The 24588-nt window shown below is 43.4% G+C and overlaps 2 protein-coding genes across 3 annotated transcripts; one reads left to right on the top strand and one right to left on the bottom strand.

Annotated features, from left to right (window-relative positions):
* Positions 1 to 623: 623 nt before the first annotated feature.
* Positions 624 to 7119, top strand: LOC308162239 (heterogeneous nuclear ribonucleoprotein D-like). 2 transcript variants are annotated; one of them, XM_080536366.1, is made up of 9 exons: positions 624 to 725; positions 1240 to 1634; positions 2169 to 2337; positions 2714 to 2872; positions 3012 to 3143; positions 3925 to 4045; positions 4557 to 4724; positions 4865 to 4947; positions 5447 to 7119. In XM_080536366.1, the coding sequence occupies exons 2-8, from the start codon at positions 1270 to 1272 to the stop codon at positions 4930 to 4932; spliced, it is 1182 nt and encodes a 393-aa protein (XP_080392492.1). In that variant the 5' UTR covers positions 624 to 725; positions 1240 to 1269; the 3' UTR covers positions 4933 to 4947; positions 5447 to 7119. The 2 variants fall into 2 exon arrangements, with proteins under 2 accessions (XP_080392492.1, XP_080392493.1); XM_080536367.1 differs by lacking the exon at positions 4865 to 4947.
* Positions 7120 to 7304: 185 nt separating this feature from the next.
* phykpl (5-phosphohydroxy-L-lysine phospho-lyase) lies at positions 7305 to 22663 on the bottom strand (the record flags this gene model as incomplete). Its single annotated transcript, XM_080536729.1, has 12 exons — positions 7305 to 7351; positions 8142 to 8272; positions 8510 to 8599; positions 11424 to 11578; positions 12592 to 12817; positions 15504 to 15586; positions 15975 to 16091; positions 16332 to 16419; positions 17155 to 17229; positions 17485 to 17644; positions 22168 to 22286; positions 22605 to 22663. 12 exons carry the CDS (start codon positions 22661 to 22663, stop codon positions 7305 to 7307), a joined length of 1350 nt encoding a protein of 449 aa, XP_080392855.1.
* Between the last annotated feature and the right edge of the window lie 1925 nt (positions 22664 to 24588).

The following is a 24588-nucleotide window of genomic DNA, read 5'->3' as shown; positions in this document are numbered from 1 at the left end:
CACTGTTACTATTCAGTCTGTTTAAAAACCCAAAGATAAACTGAGCAGCTGGAAAGTGTTTTAAAACTATCCAGCTGCTGACACGTTGAAAGTGGCAAGGCAAGGCAAGGCAAGTTTATTTGTTTTGCACATTTCATACCACAGGGGCAATTCAAAGTGCTTTACATACATTATTAAAATACAGCAAGAGGAGCAGAGTAAGAAAATAAAAATGACAATGAATGATAGCAAATATAAGAAGTAAATAGATAAAACATTCAATAAGACAATACAACAGTTAATGGATAAAAGACATTGATAGAAGTGTTTGTGTTTAATCATAAGTGCTGCAAAACATGAAGGTTTGAAGGTTATAGATTTGTTGCTTTGATTTAAGTATTTTTAGGGTGTTGTGCTGTGCTCTACTAGTCAAGAATGTCCCTAACACGAGAAAAGGTACTCAAAGTCCTAATGTGGGATGGGCGTGTACATCTGCTGTGAACAAAATGAACGGGTGTCAGCCATTGGCCGTGGCTACGATTGGCAGCCTCTACGATCCAATCGGAGGCGTCCTGGACTGAAAGGTGGTGTTTTTTTTTAACCGGTCCTATAAAACCAACCACGAGTTGGCGTCGTCTGGGAGACTCCATCTTGAAGAGCGTCCTCAGACTGTGTTATCAGAAAGCAGATTTTGGGGGGCTCCTTTTCGCGTCTATTCGTCTTATTTTTGTTTGTCAGATAATTCAGTAAGTACCACGGCAGTATATCATGTGTTTATTGCGGCTATATGGTTATCGGTGAAACTAGGGTTGTATTGTGTGCAGCGTATATCTGTGCAGCACAGCAGCTTTCTAGCGAGGCCTTCATTACGTAACACCGTGCTGTGGTTCAGCCGAGCGGCGAGAGAGAGAGAAACGCTGTTACAATGTTGCCGATTCTCTAAATGGAAACATTGTTACATTGTAAGATTTAATGAACACTCGATCGGATACTCCGATGTTCCGTTTAATCCCCGGTCCATTTGACACAGGCGGACTCCCCCCATTCTTTGCTCGTTAGCTCGTGTGTAAAATGTATGTATGGGGGAGACAATCTGCAGCCAAAATGGAGGTGGTGGATGTATGTATGTGTGCATGCCCTCCCTGGCAGGGGTGTCAATGGCGAGGCAATGTGCACCGTGGTTAGACGGGGTACTAGGGTTACATAACGATACACTTCCTTTCTTTCGGGTAACAATGTCTCACTTACTTTGTTGTGCAGGAATAAAAAAATAAACCATTAGTAAACACGATGTCCGACTCCGAGCAACAGTTTATGGAGACATCCGAAAACGGCCACGAAGGCGAGGAGGACCTGAACGGCGCCGAGGCCGAGCCCACGACCACCGATGAGCCGGAGCAGGAGACCCCCGAGGCCGTGACCACCGAGGGAGGCCAGGAGGAGGAGGAGGAGGCAGAGGAGACGCCGGCGGTAGCAGAGGAGCCAGCAGAGACGGAGGAGTCTGCAGAGGCCGAGGGAGAAGCCCTGGGAGGAGGAGAGGAGCCAGGGGCGGCGGAGGCGGTGGAAGGAGGGGACAACAGCGACTCGCAAAATGGGGCTGAGGGAGAGGGAGAGGGCGGACAGATCAACGCCAGTAAAGGCGAGGAGGACGCAGGGTGAGTTGGGAGAGAAATCCCCAAAATGTTGATTGTTTATGGAAAACATGAGTGTGTTTGTTTGGTTGGATGTGGTGTTGGACGTCGGCGGAGCGCTGGTGTGCTGGCCCCCGTGTCCCGCTCCTTTGTTCGGCTGGCTTTGTGTTGGCGCCATGTGCGGGGAGCAGAGAGAGAGAGGGGGATGGGCACCTTCTTGTTCAGCGATCAAAATGTATGGGAACATGTATGATCTCTCGACGGATGTTTCTTATGGAAATTTAATGGGGATTCTTTTTTTTTTAAGTGTGTTTTTTTATGATGTTGCGATCATAAGAGACAAAGCGATTTGGGCTCAGAGGGGGCCTGTAGGCTATGCGTGTTCTCTGGACCGTTGTAGGCCCGGCCTTCACGGCAACAGATGTGTAGCAGAATGGGTCTCACATCACTGATTAGAACAGTTTTTTTTTTCTTCAGTAGGCTACATTATAACAGTATATAATAGTCGTTCAACGTTGCCTTTTTAAAAAATGTTTTTTCTTTCTTTTTTCCCTCCAGGAAAATGTTTGTGGGGGGACTTAGCTGGGACACGAGTAAGAAGGATCTGAAAGATTACTTCTCTAAGTTCGGCGAGGTGACGGACTGCACCATCAAGATGGACCAGCAGACGGGCCGGTCCAGAGGCTTCGGCTTCATCCTCTTCAAAGAAGCGGTCGCTGTAGATAAGGTAATCAATGAAGGGACATGTTGTACTTGTAATAATGTTCTGAATACGAATCTGTTTGTGGGGGGGGTGCTGTTGTGCCTTTTTGAATTAATGAATGAATGATCTTTATTGTCATTGTATGGGTACAAAAGTAAAGTGCAAACCCTAGGTGCTAACAATCAAAACACTGTCCTAAGATAATAAAACACAGTCCTAAGATAATAAAAAAAACAAGAACGAGACATAAATAGGGGGATATACCTAAATGTAATCGGTAGGAATGTGAGTATGTATCTATTATGTAAACTTATATACTTGCACTATATGGCCTATTCACAGGGGGGTAGATGGGTATATATTGAAGCACTGAACACACTTCTCTTCATTCTCTCTCTAGGTCCTTGAGCAGAAGGAACACAGGTTAGACGGACGGCAGATCGACCCCAAAAAGGCTATGGCCATGAAGAAGGAGCCCGTCAAAAAGATCTTTGTGGGCGGCCTAAACCCAGACACAGACAAGGAGGTCATCCAGGAGTACTTTGGAACGTTTGGAGAGGTACAGTATCAAGTTATCACTGTGTTTGATAGAGATGTCTGTGTATTACAGTGTGGATGTTCTATGCATGTTTTAGTCTAGCACTTGTTGTTGAATGGATTGTTTAGTTAAAGTCTGGCGTTGTGTTGTGATTTTACAGATCGAGACCATCGAGCTTCCACAGGACCCCAAGACAGAGAAGAGGAGGGGGTTCGTCTTCATCACATACAAGGATGAAACTCCAGTCAAGAAAGTTCTGGAAAAGAAATTCCACAACGTCAGCGGAAGCAAGGTAAGAGACAAACACATTCACACTTCATAGAACACTTCATCGAACGACCGTAGAGCACTTTGCCATCGCTGTTCTGCTAGCTAGTAATGCGGACTCTCGCTTTGAAATTATTTGATTTCAGCGTAGATGATTTGTGAGCCATCAGTTTGAATCCTATTCATCATCCTAAACCGGTGTAATCTCGGCTACTACAACGATTACTACAATTGCAAATCGATTAGAATATTATGAACCAACACAACACAAGCACAGAATTTACTTCCCAACTGTATTCAGGTGTTTGAAAGTAGAGAGAGCCATTATGAACTATGGGGAATGGGTAGAGGTATAGGTATAGTTTAAACATGTGGAAGGACAAATATATAAAAAGAGATGTATAGAGCCTATATCTGATAAAGGGGTGAACTGGTGGAATAGTTGTGACAGTGAATTAAAGATGTGTAGTTCAATGTGCAAATTAAAAAGATGTGATGGATAAATATAAAACTGAAGTACGATCAGTTTCATATTGTGTTTATTATTGTGTATGAAATGTTCTTTTGCTTCTGTTTTGTCTTAGAATATGATGTGTAACAAGGGTAGGCTTAATAAGAGAATGCTTCAGCCTACACTTTCAGTTATTTTTGTTTTCAATTCCCATTTACTCTTAGATGTATTTTTTATGTTCATACATGTTGGAAAATTGTTTAAGGAAGAAAAGTCACCCAAATAAACGAGTACTACATGAATGGCATCTTTCCATGCCTCAAATGGATGTAATTGTTTTGTGCTTTTGTTCCAGTGTGAGATTAAGATCGCCCAGCCCAAAGAGGTGTACCAGCAGCAGCAGTACGGAGGGGGGCGTGGGGGCGGCGGTGGTGGTGGAGGAGGAGGAGGAGGAGGAAGAGGCCGGGGACGTGGAGGTGAGTAACCCCCCCCCACCCTGGTGACCCATGTTTACTATGCCCAACACCCTGGTGACCCATGTTTACCATGCCCAACACCCTGGTGACCCATGTTTACCATGCCCAACACCCTGGTGACCCATGTTTACCATGCCCAACACCCTGGTGACCCATGTTTACCATGCCCAACACCCTGGTGACCCATGTTTACTATGCCCAACACCCTGGAGACCCATGTTTACTATGCCCAACACCCTGGGAACCCATGTTTACCATGCCCAACACCCTGGAGACCCATGTTTACTATGCCCAACACCCTGGGAACCCATGTTTACCTGCAACTGGGACTAGAAATGTACTAAAGAAGACCAAAACTAGCCTCTAGTCATTAGCTACATGTTGTATGTAAAGCACTTTGAATTTTCCCCTGTTGTATGAAATGGGCTATACAAATAGACTTGTGTGGAGCGATCCACTATAACCACCTCTCTCTCTCTCTCTTTCTCTCTTCTGTCTCCGGTCTCCGCAGGTCAGGGCCAGAACTGGAACCAAGGCTATGGCAACAACTACTGGAACCAGGGTTATGGTAACCAAGGTTACGGCTACGGCGGACAGCAAGGCTACGGGGGCTACGGCGGCTACGGCAACTACGACTACTCGGCCGGTTACTACGGTTACGGAGGCGGCTACGACTACAGTAAGCGCTAACCAGCTAACCAAAAAACAAAACAACAACAACAAAAAACGCTAAAATGTGAGAAAAACTTGGTTGTTGGTTCCCGTTTGTCGTTTTACGGAAAAGAAAAAACTCAGTCCCTTTCTCTCTTGTCCTCCCAGACCAGGGCAATACAAGCTATGGGAAAACTCCAAGACGTGGCCACCAGAGTAGCTACAAGCCATACTGATCACATGTAGTGCAGGTATGCATTTTTGCATCATCTATGGTGATATGACAATCTAGCTGTTAACCATTTGTGCCTTTGACTTTCCAAAATTTCTCCATCTAGTCTGAACCCATTCAAACGTTTTTTTGTTAAGAGGGGATGTTCGTGGGGGGGATTTGTTTGTGGAGGTTCTTAAAATCATTAATGATTTGATGGATTCATTATTCCATGTGCCAACCATTTTTAAGATGCATCCCTACAAACACTACTGGATCAATAAGGGTTGAGGTGGTGGTGGTTGTTGACCCTAGTGTGGGGGGGGGGGGGGGGCGTTAGAGCCTTCTGCTGTTGGGGGTGCTAGGTGGGACAGCTAATGGTCATGTCCCCTCTGGGTGTGTGTGTGTGTGTTTTGTTCATTGACTTGACCTGTTAAAAACTTCATTCATAAACTTCATGGTGGCTGTGTGTGTGTGTGTGTACTAAAATACCATGTGGTGTTTCTCAGTAACTATAAGCCCCGTGTTTCTCTCTCAAGGTCTAAAGTAAATAAGAAAAGGAACCCAGGTCCGAACCACAGCGACACATGGCTCTGGCTTTTCCTTTGGAGTTGGCAGAAATTTGGACTCATGCTCCATATGTACAGAACAAGTGAGGAAATGGGGAAGCAAATGTCACTTTTCCACTTTTTATTTTATATTGTTTTGTGTCCATTTACATTTCCAGAGATGGAAGTGTTATTTTTACTGTACTTTTTGGTACCTTTTTGAATCTAATGTATTGTATGGTTGTATTTTACATGTCTACTGGATTTACCAACAAACAGGAGCAAGAGCAGAGCTTTCAGAGCTGAAATGAAATAAAAACAATTTTGAGTATTTTCTTTTTTTTCCTTTATTTTTTTTTCCTTTTGGTGTTTCTAGACTTAGTTAAATGCTGAGTGTTTGATGCGAGTTGCATGGCTTCAGATGTGGGTGAGGTGCGATAAGGGATTCAACTAATCAAAAGGTTTCATTGTAAGCTTGTCTAGTGAATGTTTGCAGTTGGCTAGTACACGAGGACAACCAGTATTTTTTTTGGCTTTTAAGGAGACTTTTTTCCCCATTCTGTCTGCAATTTTAATAATGGCTTTACTAGTGTAAAACGATACAACCGAGCGCAAGCCTGTTAATGTAAGGAGGGCACTCCCTCCCTCACTGGAAACTCATTCCTCTAGTGTCTTGGTCAAATTGGTAGAAATAAACTTTTGGTTTATATTACACGTGGCATCCTTTTGTTATTATTTATAAACCTAAATGCTATTGTGGTTAATGTTAAATGCTTTGTACTGATAAAAAAAAATGGCTTGCTTGTTACTGTCTTGTTTCGGTAATGGTAAAACTACGGCGGGAAGCCTCTGTGAGAAGCAGTGTTGGAGGCAGCAGGATGAATGGGTGGAAGAAAGCCTGTTGTCACTTTAACTGTCCTCCTCGCTTGCTGACCTTACTGGATCTGAAACACTTCTTGGTATGTCTTTAGGTGATAACAATCCAGGTGATAACGGTAGTTGTCTGGTAAGTTCCCCCGCCATATCCCTCCCTACATAGCTAAAAAGGTCACTGTCATCAACACAAAATGGATTCTGGATTCATATGGATGAATTAATACTTGCTTACATGGTCACTGTTGCCATACAATGTTTTCAAGATACAGTTTAAGTGCAGTATGAAGCCTGGGGACCAATCAATTCCACGATGTTCAGACCACTGTGTAAGATAAACGCGGGCTGTTTTAGGAAGACCCATTGGATAACAAGGCCCAGAGGGGCCGTGCTTGTGTCCGGTACACAAATGCAGGTATTAAAAATGTTTATTCGTTATCACAGATCATATAAAGAAGATCATATAAGTGTTCTTGTGTTCCAGGATACATTTTCAGAGTCTTGATTGTTTAACAAAGGGTTCCTCCGCTCTTGTCTTTTTATAACAGGATTGTGTTAGTCCCTAAGTCTTTTCCTCATTCACCAGTCATTACTTGAATCTTCCGCATCAGACTTCAGAATCAATGTCAGTCATGTATGTTTAGATCAGGTTTCGTCTGCAGAACGAGCTTCATTGGGCTGTTTCAGTCTTGGCTTTGTGGGGGATTCTGCCTTGATCCATAATGTGGCTTCTCCAGTTTCCCCCCAGTGGAAGTATCTGTCAAGGGGGGGGAAAGAAAGACAAGGTTTGGTTCTCTTTTACCGCGATGGACGACTCATCATTTAAGAGGTGCACTTAAAAAAACAGCTGGGAAAGTCTGCTTCTTCAGTCATACCTCATGATGCCGTCCACACATCTACCTCTGATCCTTTCTGAATGTGATCCGATTCGCAAATGTCAGATGCAATTAAACTTTTCTACAGGTTTTCACTAACCTTAGACGTCTCCATTGTCCAATTTGTGGTGTCCGCTGGTTTCCATGTCTGGGAGACAAGTGTAACGTGTCAGTTGCAGCTCTCTTCTCTACCAGGGTGCTTCTACGCTTTGTTGGGGTTAGTTAGATTTAAATTCTGTGTGGCTCATGCTTTTCATGAAGGTGCCTCTATACCTGTGGTAGTAAGTATTTACTTCAGAAACGTTGTGTTCAAACGCGTTCCATGAAACATGTTTAGAACATATGTGTCACGTTCTAATGCTTTGGTCCTCATGTTGGGATCCGTTGTAATGATCAGACTTTTCTTTTGAAAAATGTGAATTCATTTCCCCATTGTTGAAAATCAACGACACGTCGCTAGTCAACTAAGACAGCTTGTGTGAGCCTGCTAACAATGTAAAGTAGTGTTATAGTTAACTAGGTAGCAGTGGGGATTACTCACCCAATCCATTTCGTTGCAGTATTTTGGCTTGACTAGCGTGTTTGTGCTGGGATTCTCAATAATGTTGAAACGTCGTTCCTTGTTTCAAAAGAAAAGTCTGAACATTTTGATTGGTTGCCGACATGCGGACCAAAAGACCAGACTGTGTCACATATTCAGTGCAGGCTGACCATTTCTTATACCACTTATCAACTCTGTATACTACTGCAACTACTGAATGACTACGCAACATGTTTATAACAATGACTACAGTAAAATGTTGTGTTGTTATTACACAGGTATACGGGCAGCTTCAAGTAAAGTGTTACCATAGGTTGTGGTGTGCATCACCACAACGTTTGTTGGGGGGAAAAGCTGGTCTAAATGTCCCAGAATATGTGTTTTATTTATCTCTAACCTCTGAGGATGTCGTGGATGCTCTGTGCCACCAGCTCAGCGTCCTCCATGCTGAAGCACATGGGAGGTTTAAACTTGACGACGTTCTCCCAGGGGCCGTCTGTGCTGACACAGATCCGCTTCTCCTTCAGCCTGGAACCACCAGTTAAAGACCGAAATATAGTTTAGCACACAGAGGGTTTCCCTCGAGGCCGATGAGGTGAGAGGATACAGAACAGAACAGAAGAGTACAACGGCCTACAATGTTCTCTTTTCCTGCTTAACACTGTGGCTGCATCAGACATACTTACCGTTGTACGAGTGGAAATCTGCCATATAGGCATAACCTAAGAGCTTCAGTTACTGGGCAATCTGCCAGTCTACTCTTACCTCCTCACTACCCACGATGCCTCAGCTGTGGCCGGGGTCCTTTGCGTCCTGTCTGTCACCAGCTCCAGGCCCACAAACAGCCCCACCCCTCTGCACAGAGGACACAACAATCTTACCACAGACGCTAAGCACATAAACATCACTACCAGTGCCTCAGGATGCTTAGCTATGCAAGCTTCTGTCTAGGTACAGGTAGAACACGTGTATGAATAGTGAAGGTTTATATAAGAAATGTCTATTCCTATCCAACTATTGATGTGACACTTGTGAAGTGATAAGTTTCAAGTTTATTGTTACATCACATTACACAAGTGTAAGAGTAAAATTCTTGGTTCTTGACATTGCAGCACAAGACAATAAGGCAATAGGCATAATTCAAGATTAAAAAGTGACGATAGTACAGGACATAAATGACAAAAAATAATGGGCATAATACAAGATAAGGTGACAATAGTACAGGTAAGACAGGATACACTAGTGGTGCAACTAGTAATAATAGATAGTTCAGTAGTAAAGTGGCTGTGAGCCTAAGGTTTCCCGTAGTCCGTATACATGAATGAATGGTCTTTATTGTCATTAATATAGTACAGGTACCATACAACGAAATTTGTGAGGGGGGGCTCCCCTGGTGCTAGGAAAAAAATACTAAAAACAAGAAGGGAAAAGAGCTGGTTTAGATAAATAAAGGCTATATACACTATCCACTATACTATACTATACAAATAAAACACTGCTGTACTCTATGCTATGCTATAAATATCCTAACATTTCCTATCTCTGAACCTTATGTGCACGAGGGTTGTCATATTGCACATAGTATTATTGCACATTCATTTAAAGTGTTGCAGTTTGCAGGTTTGAAATGTTCACAGTTGTGTTTCAGTATTGCACTTGATTACAATCTAGTAGCTGCCATCAAATTGTCTAGATTGTCCAGGGCCTAGAACCTAGGTCTTTGCTGTGTTCAGGGCCTGAATGGCCCTAGGGTAGAAGCTGAGCTTCAGTCTATTTGTCCTTGCGGACATGGTCCTGAACCGCCTGCCCGAGGGCAGCCGAACAAAGTGTTCGTTCCCAGGGTGGGATGGGTCTCTGGAGATCTTGGAGGCCTTCCTGAGGCAGCGTGTGTTGTACAGCTCTTCCAGAGAGGGGAGGGGGGCGCCGATGATCTTCTGGGCCGATCTCACGACTCTCTGTAGCGCTTTCCTCTCTGCGGCTGTGCAGCTGGAGAACCACACGCAGATGCAGTAGGTGAGGATGCTCTCCACTGTGCCGCGGTAGAAGGTCACAATCAGCTCCTGTCTGAGGTGGTATTTCCTGAGGACTCTCAGGAAGTAGAGCCACTGTTGTGCCTTCTTGATGATGGCTGCTGTGTTGGTCTTCCAGGACAGGTCATCCTGTATGTGCACCCCCAGGAATCGGAGGGTTGAGACTCTCCACGCTCCCTCCATCGACGAGCAGGGGCTGGACCTCAGATTTTTTCCTCCTGAAGTCCACGATGATTTCCTGGGTCTTTGACTGGTTCAGCAGCAGGTTGTTAACCTTGCACAGCTTGCCCAGCTGCTCCACCTCATCCCTGTACGCCGCCTCGTCCCCCCCCCGAGATGCAGCCCACCACGGTGGTGTCGTCTGCAAACTTTATGATGGAGTTGCTGGGGTGGACGGGGGTGAAGTCGTAGGTGTAGAGGTTGTAGAGGATGGGGCTTAGCACGCAGCCCTGGGGGGACCCAGTGCTGAGTCTGAGGTCTGTGGAGGTGTGGGAGCCCACCCGCACCCTCTGGGGGCGGTCAGACAGGAAGTCCTTGATCCATGCACAGATGGAGTGTGATAGTCCCAGGTCTAGTAGTTTGGTCACTAGCCTGTCTGGAAGGATGGTGTTGAAGGCAGAGCTGAAGTCCACAAAGAGCAGTCTCGCGTAGCTGTTCCCCCTCTCCAGGTGGGATAGAGTGGAGTGGAGAGTCGTCGCGATGGCGTCCTCTGTGGGGTTTGTTTGGGGAAGATAGTCAATCGTCTACAGGGGGCTTGTTCATGAGCCTGATCGCCTGTTAGGTCTCCCTTTAATATACAGCATGACTATACACACCCCCTGGCGGGTTGAGAATGACCTCCGTTAGACTCTTCAGTAGGGTTGGGTCACAGCCATATTTAGGTCATGTTCTCACATGAAAGTCCGAATCAGGTCCCGGTTCTCTCAGCGTTCTCACAGCCCTTTATGTAAACGAAGTAACATACGCAATCGAAGCAACAGACATGGTAGTTGATTGGTCCGAAAAATTTAAATTGCCTGTTCGTCCTGCTCTTATCCAGATCAACATGCATGCGCTGTTGTTTTCCTATGGACAGCCTCGATGCGTCGTTTCTAATCGGAGCGAAACCACCCTTTTCAAGCGGAGCATCCGTCGGCCGTTTGCTCCGGGAGCGCCTTCGAATGCGCGTTCTCACAGCTCCAAATGACGCAGAGCAAAGCACATTTTATCCTAAACTCCGATTCCAAGTGAAGCAAATGTTCTAGTGAGAACACACCCGTAGTTATTCCCAATACTGCTTTAGAAAACCTCACGATATAGGCCTACAATAATCTAGAGTAAAAAAAGACTGAAGTGTCGTGCTCAGGGTGTACGGCTGGTGTTGTAAACAGTCTGGTGAAACTGAGACCTTTCCACCACTAGATGTGCTCTGCCTTGCAAACAGTAGACCACAGCACTCGTAGTGATGCACACATATGGTGTTTTAAGCACTTTAACACTTTATTTCTCTGTCAGAACAATTTCACAGTATGCTCAAAATATCATGATTTGATAGTATCTGATACAGGCCAGACAAACACCTGCTGTACCTGTCTTTACCTGTCTTTACCTGTCTTTACCTGTCTGTCTCTGCCGTTAGAAATGTCACAGTGATGTCATAGTGGCCCTACCGTACGTCTCCTATGATTGGGTGTTGGGTCTGGAGCTGCGTGAGCAGGTGTTTGAGGTGCCCGCCCACGCGCTGGGCGTTCCCCCTCAGGTCCTCCCTGTCAATCACATCCAGGACCGCCAGGCCGATGGCACAGGAGACAGGGTTCCCCCCGAACTGCCCCGGTACAGAGAGATGGCAAGGCAAGGTTATTAGAACTTCCCTGGTACAGAGAGATGGCAAGGCAAGGTTATTAGAACTGCCCCGGTACAGAGAGATGGCAAGGCAAGGTTATTAGAACTGCCCCGGTACAGAGAGATGGCAAGGCAGGTTTATTAGAACTGCCCCGGTACAGAGAGATGGCAAGGCAAGGTTATTTGTATAGCACATTTCATTCCAAGTACTGAAAATACCACCGCTCATCCGTGATCAGACTTTGCTGAGGTGCTGGAACTGAAGAGTATCAAATAGAGTGCAAAATAACAGTATCCGCTCACTCAAACACTGCAAAGAAATGTAGCTTATTGCGAGCTTTCGGTCATAGACCTTGCCTGACAATGCCTGAAGAAGGTACAGTGTTTGAGTGTGCAAACACATTTCATACAACAGTGGCAATTCAAAGTGCTTTACATACAGCATAAAAAAATACAGAAAAAGAAGGATAGTAAGATTGTAAGACTACATATAGGCATATGTATAGAAAATAAATAGATAAACATTTAACAATATAATAAGACAATGAATAAAAAGATATAGATAAAAGTGTTGCTGCAACTGTATTCAAGCACTGCTCTTCCCGATACGGCGTGAGAGATTGCAGATACTGTGTCTGTGTTTAGATGCTACCTTGAGAACCCCTCATGACAAGCTGCTACTCTGTAAAGCTTCAATGCATGCTGCTCAACTTCACATCTTTAGCAACCCAGGTTAGGATATGTCTACGCTTCAGACATCTTCTCTGCTGTTATTGTCGTAGTAAATGCAGGAATACACAGTTTTTCTGTGTAGGAAGCAGGCTAATTTACAAGCCGGGCCAACTAGTGGTCGTTGTGTGTACGTAGCAGCTTCCCATGGTAAAGAATCTAAAGGTCATTTGACCACCGAGGCGGCTCTGTGTTAAGCCTGAGTGCTGAGGGAGGGTAGGAGCAGAGAGGGGATTAGACGAGGTCATGTGACGAGGTCATGGTCACCGTGTTGAAGTACTCGACTCCGTTGGCGGTGAAGGCGTTAGCGACCTCGGGGGTGGTGACCACACAGGCCAGCGGGTGGCCGTTTCCCATGGGCTTCCCCAGGGTCACCACGTCGGGGCAGAACCCCTCCCCCTGCAGCTGGAAGGCCCAGAAGTGGCTCCCCACGCGGCCGAACCCCGTCTGGACCTCGTCTGCCACGAACAGCCCCCCCGCCGCACGCACGTACCTGAGGGAGGACAGAGACATCTGAGACAGATGGGTTGATAGATATAGATAGATACAGGGCGGTTGTGGAGCAGGAGATAGAGCTGCCGTCTAATGATCGCAAGGTTGGCAGATCGGCAGTTCAAGCCCCGGCTGGCCACATGTCGAAGTGTCCTTGGGCAAGACACTGAATCCCAAATTGCTCACAGTGAGCGGGCCAGCGCCTTGCATGGTAGCTTGCCACCATTGGTGTGTGAATGTGTGTGTGAATGGGTGAATGAGAGGCTGTTGTAAAGCGTTTTGGATAAATGCGCTATATAAGTGCAGTCCATTTACCATTGTGTCAGAGGTGTATAAAGATAAGGTGTATAAACTAAGATGAGGTGTATAAAGATGTGTAAAGGTCTCTAATCTAAAGATGCTTTGTTTCTAATGAATGCACACATGTCTGTCGTCGACCCCCTCGGCTAATGCCATAGTCGTCACCTTCTTTGTTTTTTCTTTGATCAGTATTTTATTGAATTTTTCATTACATTTGTCACTCATCCAATTTGTTAACTTCAGTCTTACTACCGATTAGCAACATATCCCAAGTAGCCTCCCCATTTTGCTGTGTATTGTTCAGTTCTGTCCATAGAGCTGAAGGACATTTGTGCGTATGATGCCACCGTTGCCAACTCTGTGAGCTAGTCGTCACCTTCTTAAAATAATGGCTTAAGTCATATACAGTTAGGTCCGGAAGTATTTGGACAGTGACACAATTTCCATAATTTTGTCTCTGTATGCCACCACAATGGATTTGGAATGAAACAATCAAGATGTAATTGAAGTGCAGACTTTCAGCTTTAATTCAAGGGGTTGAACAAAAATATTGTATTAAACGTTTAGGAATTGCAACCATTTTTATACACAGTCCCCTATTTTCAGGAGCTCAAAAGTAATTGGACAAATTAACATAATCATAAATAAAATGTTCATTTTTAATACTTTGTCGAGAATCCTTTGCAGGCAATGACTGCCTGAAGTCTGGAACCCATGGACATCACCAAATGCTGGGTTTCCTCCTTTGTGATGCTTTGCCAGGCCTTTACTGCAGCAGTCTTCAGTTGTTGTTTGTTCGTGGGTCTTTCTGCCTTTAGTTTTGTCTTCAGCAAGTGAAATGCATGCTTGATTGGGTTGAGATCAGGTGATTGACTCTGGCCATTGCAGAATATTCCACTTCTTTGCCTTAAAAAAGTCCTGGGTTACTTACGCAGTATGTTTTGGGTCATCATTGTCCATCTGTATTTGAAGCACCATCCAATCAACTTTGCTGAATTTGTCTGAATCTGAGCAGACAGAATATCCCTAAACACTTCAGAATTCATCCGTCTGCTTCTGTCGTCTGTCACATCATCAATAAACACTAGTGACCCAGTGCCATTGGAAGCCATGCATGTCCATGTCATCACACTGCCTCCACGTTTTTTTACAGATGATGTGGTATGCGTCAGATCATGAGCCGTTCCAAGCCTTATCCATACTTTTTTCTTCCCATCCTTCTGGTACAGGTTGATCTTAGTTTCATCTGTCCAAAGAATGCTGTTCCAGAACAGGGCTGGCTTTTTTAGATGTTTTTTGTCAAAGTCTAATCTGGCCTTTCTATTCTTGAGGCTTATGAATGGCTTGCACCTTGTGGTGAACCCTCTGTATTTGCTTGTGTGAAGTCTTTCTTTTATGGTACACTTGGATAATGATATGCCTACCTCCTGGCGACTGTTCTTCACTTGGCTGGATGTTGTGAAGGGGTTTTCCTTTACCATGTAAAGGATCCTGTGATCATCCACCACTCTTGTCCAGACCTTTTTGTGGTGCCGAGCTCAACAGTGCATTCTTTTTTTCTCAGAATGTACTAAACAGTTAATTTGGCCACTATTAATGTTCCCACTATCTCTCTGATGGATTTTTTTTACAGCCTAAGGATGGCCTGTTTCACTTGCATTGAGAGCTCCGTTGACTGAATGTTGTGCATATACAGCAACAGCTTCCAAATGCAAATGCCACACTTGGAATCAAAATACCTTTTACCTGCTTAATTGATAAAGAAATAATGAAGGAATAGCCCACACTGGCCCATGAAACAGCTTTTGAGTCAATTGTCCAATTACTTTTGGTCCCTTGAAAAAGAGGGAGCTACATATTAAAGAGCTGTAATTCCTAAACCCTTCCTTCAATTTGGATGTGAATACCCTTACCCTAAAGCTGAGAGTCTGCACTTTAAGGCCATATTCATTATATAACTGTAACTTGAAGATGTTTTGGTAAACAGCTAAAATAACACAAATTCTGTCTGTGTCCAAATATATATGGACCTAACTATATATTTTAGATTTTATTTTAAGTCATACTAAATATTGTCATATTTTCAAGTTTTGAGATTTTTTTTTTCTTTTGGTAATTTGTAAAATAATCGACAATATATGATATTTAGGCAAAAACATACTCTTCCTCAAAAGTGACGTAAGCCATTATTTTGTAGTGAGGAAGATGTAGCAGACACAGTGTGCTGAGTCTCCAGACAGTCAGTGTCAGGGTTAGAGGTCAGGGTTAGGGTTAGGGTCAGGGTTAGGGTTAGGGTTAGGGTCAGGGTTAGAGGTTAGGGTTAGAGGTCAGGGTTAGGGTCAGGGTTAGGTTCAGGGTCAGGGTCAGGGTCAGGACTCAGGACTCACTCTGCTACTTTAGTAGAGTATCCGGGGGGCATGAGGATCTGTCCCCCCACGCTGGGCAGTGACTCAGCGAAGAACGCCGCGATCTAAGGGATGACAGAGTAGACCCGTTTAGCTTCCAGTTAAAACAACGTTATTACGACATTGAGCACTGTTTTGTTTTGACGCTATTATTACCGTATCTGCGGTAATGCCGTCATGTTCTCTTGCCTAAACCGATACCGATAATGTTGTTGAGTGGGGAGTGTGTCTATGTTCCCATAGCCCGATGGTCCCACAGCCCAATGGTCCCACATTTCTAAGTAATCTAACTAACCCTAGCCCTAGCCCTGATCCTAATCCTAACCCTAACACTGACCCTAATCCTAACCCTACCCCTAGCCCACCTATGAAATATTAGAAATGTTGGGACTATTGGGCTGTGGGAACATAGGGATGAGCTCAGCCTCCGAGGCGTACAGTGTGTTACCATACCTTCCTACCCTTGCGGTGCACCTCGTCTATCAGGTCCTTCACCGTGTCTGCGTACGCCTGGGCGGGGGCAGGGTGGTCCTCTCTGTACGGCCCCCGGTAGGTGTCTGGCAGGGGCGCCTGGAAGGAAACAACCGGAGTATGATCCCTGGCCTGAGCTAGATTACTCTTCCTGCTTCGACTGGTTGATTGATGATTCACTTACTTAGTCAAATGTATTTATTGTAAGTCGCTTTGGATAAAGGCGTCTGCTAAATTGTGTGGTGTTGTGTTGTGTAGTGTAGTGTTGTGTGGTGTTGTGGTATGGTGTTGTGTTGTGGTGTTGTGTTGTGTTGTGTTGTGTTGTGTGTGCCTTCGTACCACGTGGACCCAGTCCTTCTGCCCTGTCAGCTTCCTGAACTTGTAGGGGCTGATGTCGATGAGGGAGGTGAGGTGGCCGTGGTACGCACTGACCCGGGAGAGAGACAGAGACACAGTAGTGTAGTATGCAGACACAGTAGTGTAGTATACTTAAGCAATATCACACGAGAGGGAGTGTGTTATACTGAATATCAGCACGACCGAAGACAATCACAGCCTCCCTCTCGTGTATACAATACACACTGTAGTCTAATTAACGGTCATTTAGTAGAATATCTGTGCGGCGGAGTGATACATATAGTTAAAAGTCCCAGTGCTGTTAAACTGTATATCAGCACTCTTGGAATGCCTCTTGTCCAGTCAAATTACTTGGTCGGAACTAACTGTTGTATAAAGTAGTGTAGTATGCAGATACAGTAGTGTAGTATACAGCAGTGTAGTATGCTGATATAGTAGTGTAGTATACAGTAGTGTAGTATACAGTAGTGTAGTATGCTGATATAGTAGTGTAGTATACAGTAGTGTAGTATACAGTAGTGTAGTATGCAGATAAAGTAGTGTAGTATGCAGATACAGTAGTGTAGTATACAGCAGTGTAGTATGCAGATACAGTAGTGTAGTATGCAGATATAGTAGTGTAGTATACAGTAGTGTAGTATGCAGAGAGCCATGTGAACAAATAAGTAAGTAAGAGATCAGAAAGTGATGTGATGAATATGAAAAGGGTGAATATCATACATAGCTCAACATGTGGCCCACAGTACTGAGGTACTCAGTGTGGAGTGACAGGAGTGTCAGGGGCTAAAGAGTATAAGAACCTTACTGGTCTATCACAATGACGTCTTCATGTCGGCTGTACTGGCGGGCCAGTCGCAGCGCTAGGTCGTTGGCCTCTGACCTGTGGGACGCATACAGACAGAAACATTTTTACATTTTACATGCCATTTAGCAGACGCCTTATTCCAAAGCGACTTACAATCAATACATGTGACTAAGCAAGTGAATCATCAATCCACCAGTCGTAGCAGGAAGAGTGATCTAGCTCAGGCCAGGGGCCATAAACCAGGGGATATAAATATGATTCTTTCCATTATGTAATGGATATAGTGGTTGTGTTGCGGGGGGATGGGGCGGGTTAGGGGGCAGGACTTACCCTGAGTTGACAAAGTAGAAGACAGAGAGCTGGTCAGGCAGGGTGGCAGCGAGGCGCGAGGCGTAGTGGATGATGTTGTCGTGCAGGAAGCGCGTGTTGGTGTTCAGCTGCTCCATCTGCGCCGTGGCAGCTTGAGTGACGCTGGGGTGACAATGACCCACTGTAGTAATGATAATAATAATAATAATAATAATAATAATAATAACCTTTATTTGTATAGCACCTTTCCTGCAAACGTTTCAGCTCAAAGTGCTTTGACATATCCACACAGCATAAAAACAATAATAGAACAATAGTAATCAATAAAACACACAATAGCAATAATATAAACTACATAATAAAACAAGAATAAACCATACAATCCAAGGGGCATAGTCGCATAGAACAAAGATAAACAAAATAACTAAATAATATAAGAATTACTATTAGAGAGTATAAGTAAATACATATACAAATATATACAAATATATAGATTCATCAACTAACATTAAAAGATACATTTTGAAAATAATACACTAATAATAACAATACACACTAGATAGACACACGTTAACTGTTCATTCCTGCCACTTCCGCTAAGGGGCGCTGTTGCAGTGTTTATGCAGCAAAGCGCTGAGAGACTTTTTGACACTGCAGTCATTGAACTTGAGTAAATGATCTTTACTCATAGGCGGTGGGCCGAAGCTGTCTATCTGCTTTCGTTTGTGAAATGATCGATCTACAACTACAGACTAGTTGATTTTTTCATATAAGCTAAATAGTTTTTTTTTTTACATGTTTCCGTCTGTTGGCAGACGATTTTCGATCGGCGTTTTATGAAAAGTAAACTTACGATCCATAAGTTAATAAGGAGAATGCTTGGGGCTACTATGCCGCTAACCAATCAAAACCCGTTAAAGCGTCACCTGACTTGACGTCTGCCAATGATATTCCTTCAAAATACGGAACTAGACGTAAACAACGTATTATCTGGAAAGACGAGAAGACTGAGTTGTTTCGGATAACTTTACTGTCAAGTAATGTTTCAGGTAAGATGTGCATGTCATACTAATTCATATCACATATTAATGAACAAGTCCATGTCATGTTGTGTCAATACAAACATGTTCTAATATGCTATTTTAGTGAAAAATCCGACCTATCGTCACCCGCGATTGTGAAGCTAATTAATTAACAAGCTAGTTATCTAACTTTAAAGGGTACAATAGCTAAGTTACCAATGTCAACTATGTCTATTCTAAATTGGGACCAGTAACATTAACTTGTGTGTGAGTATGTTATATGTGTGTGCAAGCATGTTTTTGATATTGTCAATCGTCTCACTTTTACGAGGTGAGCTGGTAAGACAAAACCCAAGACTAAGGGCCGGTTTCACAGACAAGGCTTAAGCCTAGTCCTGGACTAAATCACACTTTCAATGTAAAATCTCCATTGAAGATGCTTTTTAGTCCAGGATTAGGCTTAAGCCTTGTCTGTGAAACTGGCCCTAAGTGTATCTTCACTTGCCTTGTCTATAATTGACGAGACTAGACAAAGATTCAAGTGTTAGAGAACATTTATAACACTAGTGTGTTTTCGCAGTGCAAACACAGACACATGTCTGTACATGGTAGGTTGTTAGATTTGCATGTGCATCTCCCTTTCACACATTTTGTTTTTTTGCAGGAGCAGTATACAAGCTCTAAAACTGCGACTGGGGCTGGGGGAAGGGACATCCAGTCAATCTCAAAGAAATCTCCCTCTATCTTCCAGCCATGGCTCATTGGCGGAGGGATGTCTGGCTGGCTCTTAAGGGACCTCCTGTATATGGCTGCCTGGTAGTTTGCCCGCTGACTATGTTTGTGCAAGGCATCCTTATTTAGTGGTAGACTTCGGTCATTGCACTTCCCACTCTTAAACATTTGACACCTAGCTAAATGTACATCCCTACAGCCTTTGTGGTCGTAGAGGTCGCATGTAAATGCCTCAATTTCCTCATAAAGCTCTGTTGGCAGTTGAAAAGCTCTTCCCAACTTTTGGAAAGTAGCACAATGCTCTTTGTTGGACAGGAGTGTTTTTACGGCCTTCACTTTTCCATTGCCGTGCAGTGCACTCACTGTATCACAGCCGGTGAAACAGTTAAATCCAATGAGCGCATCAGAGACTTCATCACCAAGATGGCTGTGTATTCTCTGTACGTGTATGGTGTTTGTTTGTCCCTTTCCCTGTGTGGAAGTACAGGTTTGCTCCTATTTCCTTACAGAAAGCGATAGCCAGTACAAACACATCTGTGTCAGGACTGCTGATCACAACATGTAAGCTATACTGTGAGGCATGTTCACAGTGAAGCAACAGCAGGGTGTCTGCCTCCTCCTGTATTGAGAACAGTGTGAGCAGTGGTAAAACCTCAAGTTCTGTGCCACTGCTTTTGACTCTGATCACATGACACTCAGACCCATGTCCAACAATCAAAGTGATGTCTTGAATTTGGTTTTTCCTGGACTTGGACCATGTCTCAAAAAGAAACTGTTGTAGGTTTTCTTTGTTTTGGCCACAAGCCAAGAACTTGGACCAAAGTCTTCTGGTCAGCTGAATATATTGTTGTCAACTGCGCAATGTGCAATATTCGAAAACACCACTTGAAGGGTTATGTGCAATATATATTTATACCAAATGATGCCATGTCCAGGTGGAAACTGCTGCCAATGTCACTCAATGTTTGTTGCTGTCCTGTTGTTTACTTTGCCCACTGTATGTTGTATGTATCGTCTCTGTTGCACTTGAAGCATGAAAGTACCATGCCCAAGACAAGTTTCCCCTCGGGGACAATAAAGTATAATCAATCAATCAATCAATCAATCAATCAACTGACATCCTTTTGTTGCTCGTCGACCTCGTTCTGCATTCTTTATACTCAGTGTTTTGTAGGTGTCAGGGACAAAATGCACCACTTTAGATTTACTCACTTTGGCTGCATTGATCAGGTACATTAGTGCACTGTTGGCAAATCTTCCAAATGTATCTTGGGGTTTCATAGCCTGTACTAGTGCCATTGCATCCCACACCCAGGTTGAGCCATCAGGGATTTCTACGGTGGCTGGTGGATTTACTGATCCTTCTAGAAAGTGCATTAATTTGGCTTTGTTTTCACAAGAGAGCCATCTATGTTCGCAATTGCTGCAGGAAAGGGTCCCAGACTATAGACCAGCATTTCCCCTATGTCTATCTTCCTCACTGTTCCCACAACAATAGTAAAAGTAGTAAAGCTTCCAAAGTTATAGCCTAGTTTATTTAAAACTCTCCTAATCTGTTTACCAAGGTAACCCCAGATGCTCAGCCCTGGACTGCACTGCACATCTTCTGGACCTGACCTGGCAGGGCTGACCCTGACCCATTGATGCCTTGTTCATATCTTGTTCATGTCATATCTTAGCTTGTTTATATCATATTGTTAATAATGTCCATGTCATATCTTAGCTTGTTTATATCATCTTGTTCTTATAAATAACTTATATTGCTATAAAAAACCTGCAGCCTCCTGTAGGCCTACTGATTTTTCCCTTCTCTTGTGGGCTCTTTCAATGTTTCGTATGTTGGCATACTGCATATACATTAGGGATGCAACCTCAGCAAATATGTTCAAGTCAAGACTAAAAACCCATCTTTTTAATATTGCCTTTAAATGACTAAATAATTAAATTAAGATTATAAAAACCCATGCTTTTAATATTGCATTTAAGTTACAAAATAATTAAATTAAGATTATATAATGATTAAAGCACTTTGAGCTGCAACGTTTGCAGGAAAAGCGCTATACAAATAAAGTTATTATTATTATTATTATTATTATTATTATTATTATATAGCATTGTCTATGGTAGCCAATATTACCGTAGCAGGCACATCTGGAATGTAACTGTCTACTAGGTTATATTTTTTTACAGCCCTTTCTGCAATTTGGCTTTCTGCAGTGTGAAGATTCACCCACTGTAGAGAACAATGTACAAATTTGGTCCAACTTGCATCTGAAAATGCAATAATATTGTCCGTTCGGTTTGTTAAATGCATACAACACTCCATAATTCATCACATCTCGTTATTTTCCCGTGGTTGCTAGGGTTAACATCCAGTCAGTTGCTAGGGTTAACAGCCAGTGTTTACATTTCGGGGTCCTAATGAAGCCGTACTCGAATTCTGATTGGTTTATCAACTAGAGCGACCAGCGATGTCCCTGAGCAGACAGAGGATTAAAAAACTAGTTTGTGAAAATCTCAGACATAAATACAGCTGCCAACAAATTGTTATAGACTAAAGATAATTACTTAATATCGTATGTAAGAGATTGTTTACTCTGTAGATGGAAAAAGATAAACTTCGCGATAAACGCGTTCGGCCCACCACCTAATACCACCAACATCAAAGATGTCAACTAGTAGGAAGATAACACGTCCTAATGCACTGCCAGTTTACATTAGGGATGCAACCTCAGCAAATATTTTCAAGTCAGGACTAAAAACCCATCTTTTTAGTATTGCCTTTAAATGACTGTATTAGTTTCCTAAATTTATATTTTAATGTTAGTTGATGAATCTATATATTTGTATATATTGTATGTATGTGTATATGTATTTACTTGTTTAAATGGTATAGTCATTCTTATATTATTTAGTTATTTTGTTAAAGCACTTATTATTAATTTCTTACCATGCTGGACGTTGCTGATACAGTCCAGATATCTCAGGCCATTTTCATCATATAAATACTGTCCTCGGGCTCTGACTATCTTCACAGGGTCGTCTGAATAGAAGAGTCTGCAAGACCCCCTGCAGGACAGACACACATGCACGACCCGTCCACTACCAGACTGCAGGATAGACAAACTTGGGGTGCGTTCGTAAAATCGCTCTGGAAATTTGATCAGCACTCATGGAATGCCTCTTGTTCAATCAAACTACTTGGTCCCTATATGACGTTGAACCCAGTGTGCGCTCCGGCGCTCTCAGAGCGAATTTACGAACGCAGCCATAGACTGGAAATATGCAACGGAAAAAAAAACTAATACAGTAAAAGTAACATGGCAGGTTTTATAGCCATCTTCCAAAGTCCATGTACTGTATTGCAAAGCAGTCCTGTGTACGTACCCGATCAATTTATTTCTCATTGCAAGGGTCTGTTCTTTGCTGAATTTCTCCAGATCCATACCGACAACTTTTCTCTTGCTTGTTTAATTAAAGTAAATGTTAATCCACTTTACCAGATATAGTCCCTGCAACCTCTGTGTGTACTCTGGTCTGGTGATCTGCTTCCAACTTTCATAAAACCATAATGTCATATAATATCATGTGCATTATAAGCGACTGCGCATGCGTGCGTCCGTGTGAGTGTCGGTCTCTGGTTACAAGGAAGATACTGACATGTCTGTGGATTCGCCATGCAAACATTTTACAATAAACATTCTATTCTTTTCGAGCAGATCTACAGTGCATCCTCGGGCAAAGCCACAGTACAGCTACTACCATGAACATCGCACAACGTGAATCTCGTGAACTACACTACCCAGAGTTCAACATCTGTTATTTTGATAACCCTCGCGAGACTTGTCAAAAATAAACCTGGATTTTCCTTTAGCGACGTTGATAGAATACCCCCCACGATAAGCAACAAAGGCTCATAAAAAAAATGTTGTCCAAATTATGACAACACCACGGTGAATGTGTTTAGTTTTCAACAATATAGACAAACTAATTCACTTTACACAACAACATTAACTAACTTTTTTCAATACTAATTATGTTTCACGTTTTTTAGTTGTTTACTGAATGTTTAGAGTTAACATGCACAGACTGTAATTCATGGGGATTTCAGTGAAAGTATTTGGACGTTAAGATCACCCTTATATATATATATATATATATATATATATATATACATAAACTGTGAATCACCCCTTCATACTGGACTCTTCCAGGGTATGAATGAATGAATGAATGGTCTTTATTGTCATTGCTACAGTACAGGTACCAAACAACGAAATTTAGGAGGGGTGGCTCCCCTGGTGTTAGGAAAGGGAAAGAAAAAAAAAATCACAAGAAGGGAAGGAGCTGGTTTACATAAATAAAGGCTATGTACACTATCCACTATACTATACTGTACAGATAGACGACTAGGGTTGTCATATTGCACAGTAGTGTTATTTCACATTTATTTAAAGTGTCGCAGTTTGCAGGCTTGAAATGTATATAAACTGTGATCAGACACTGCTTCATACTGGACTCTTCCAGGGTATAACATAAACTGTGAACTCCCCTTTATAATGGTCTCTTCCAGGGTATATAAACTGCGATCAGACACCCCTTCATAGTGGACTCTTCCAGGGTATATATACATACTGTATATCTCATGTCACCCCTCCTCCTTCGCACCCTTCACTGGCTCCCGATAGCAGCTCGCATCAGGTTCAAGACCCTGGTGCTTGCCTACCAGGCAGCTAAAGGGACAGCCCCTGCATACCTGCAGGCAATGGTCACCCCCCAAAACACCCCCCACTTCTACGCCAACATGGCAGTCATGCTGCTCGATCACGTCTCTTCACTACACTGGCTCCCCGCTGGTGGAATGAGCTGCCCACGGCTGTCAGAACTGCAGAGTCACTACCCATCTTCCACTGGAGACTGAAGACCTCCATCTCTTCAGGCTACACCTTAACTGCTCCTCCTGAGACACCTGCTTGGCCTCCTAAAACTCTACTGCCCCCTTGTACTGTCTCTTCAGTGCCCCCCTTGTACTGTCTTTCCAGTGTCTATAATTATGAAAAAATTAAATAAAAATCACAACGACTGCCAGTGGCCCCTGGCCTGAGCTAGATTACGCCTCCTGCTAGAACTGGTGAATTGATTATTCACTTCCTTAGTGAAATGTATTGATTGTAAGTCGCTTTGGAATAAGGCGTCTGCTAAATGCCAACATTTTTAATGTGAACACCCCTTCATAGTGGACTCTTCCAGGGTATACATATATATATATGTTACGGTACATGTGGGGAACACGGTACATGTGGGAAAACTAGGGTTAGGGTTAGGTGCTAGGGTGCTACGGTTAAGGTTAGGTTTAGGGTTAGGGGTAGGG

This window comes from Nansenia antarctica, assembly GCF_963989245.1.
Source record: "Nansenia antarctica genome assembly, chromosome: 7".
NCBI classification, from domain to species: Eukaryota; Metazoa; Chordata; class Actinopteri; order Argentiniformes; family Microstomatidae; genus Nansenia; species Nansenia antarctica.
This window is presented reverse-complemented; position numbering and strand designations above follow the sequence as displayed.

What these genes read in the sequence shown, in the direction of transcription:
- LOC308162239 (XM_080536366.1), top strand. Translation starts at nt 1,270, where the DNA reads ATGTCCGACTCCGAGCAACAGTTTATGGAGACATCCGAAAACGGCCAC. An exon ending in ACTTTGGAACGTTTGGAGAG is followed by an intron (nt 2,873 to 3,011) that starts GTACAGTATCAA and finishes GTGATTTTACAG; the next exon opens with ATCGAGACCATCGAGCTTCC. An exon ending in AAGAGGCCGGGGACGTGGAG is followed by an intron (nt 4,046 to 4,556) that starts GTGAGTAACCCC and finishes CGGTCTCCGCAG; the next exon opens with GTCAGGGCCAGAACTGGAAC.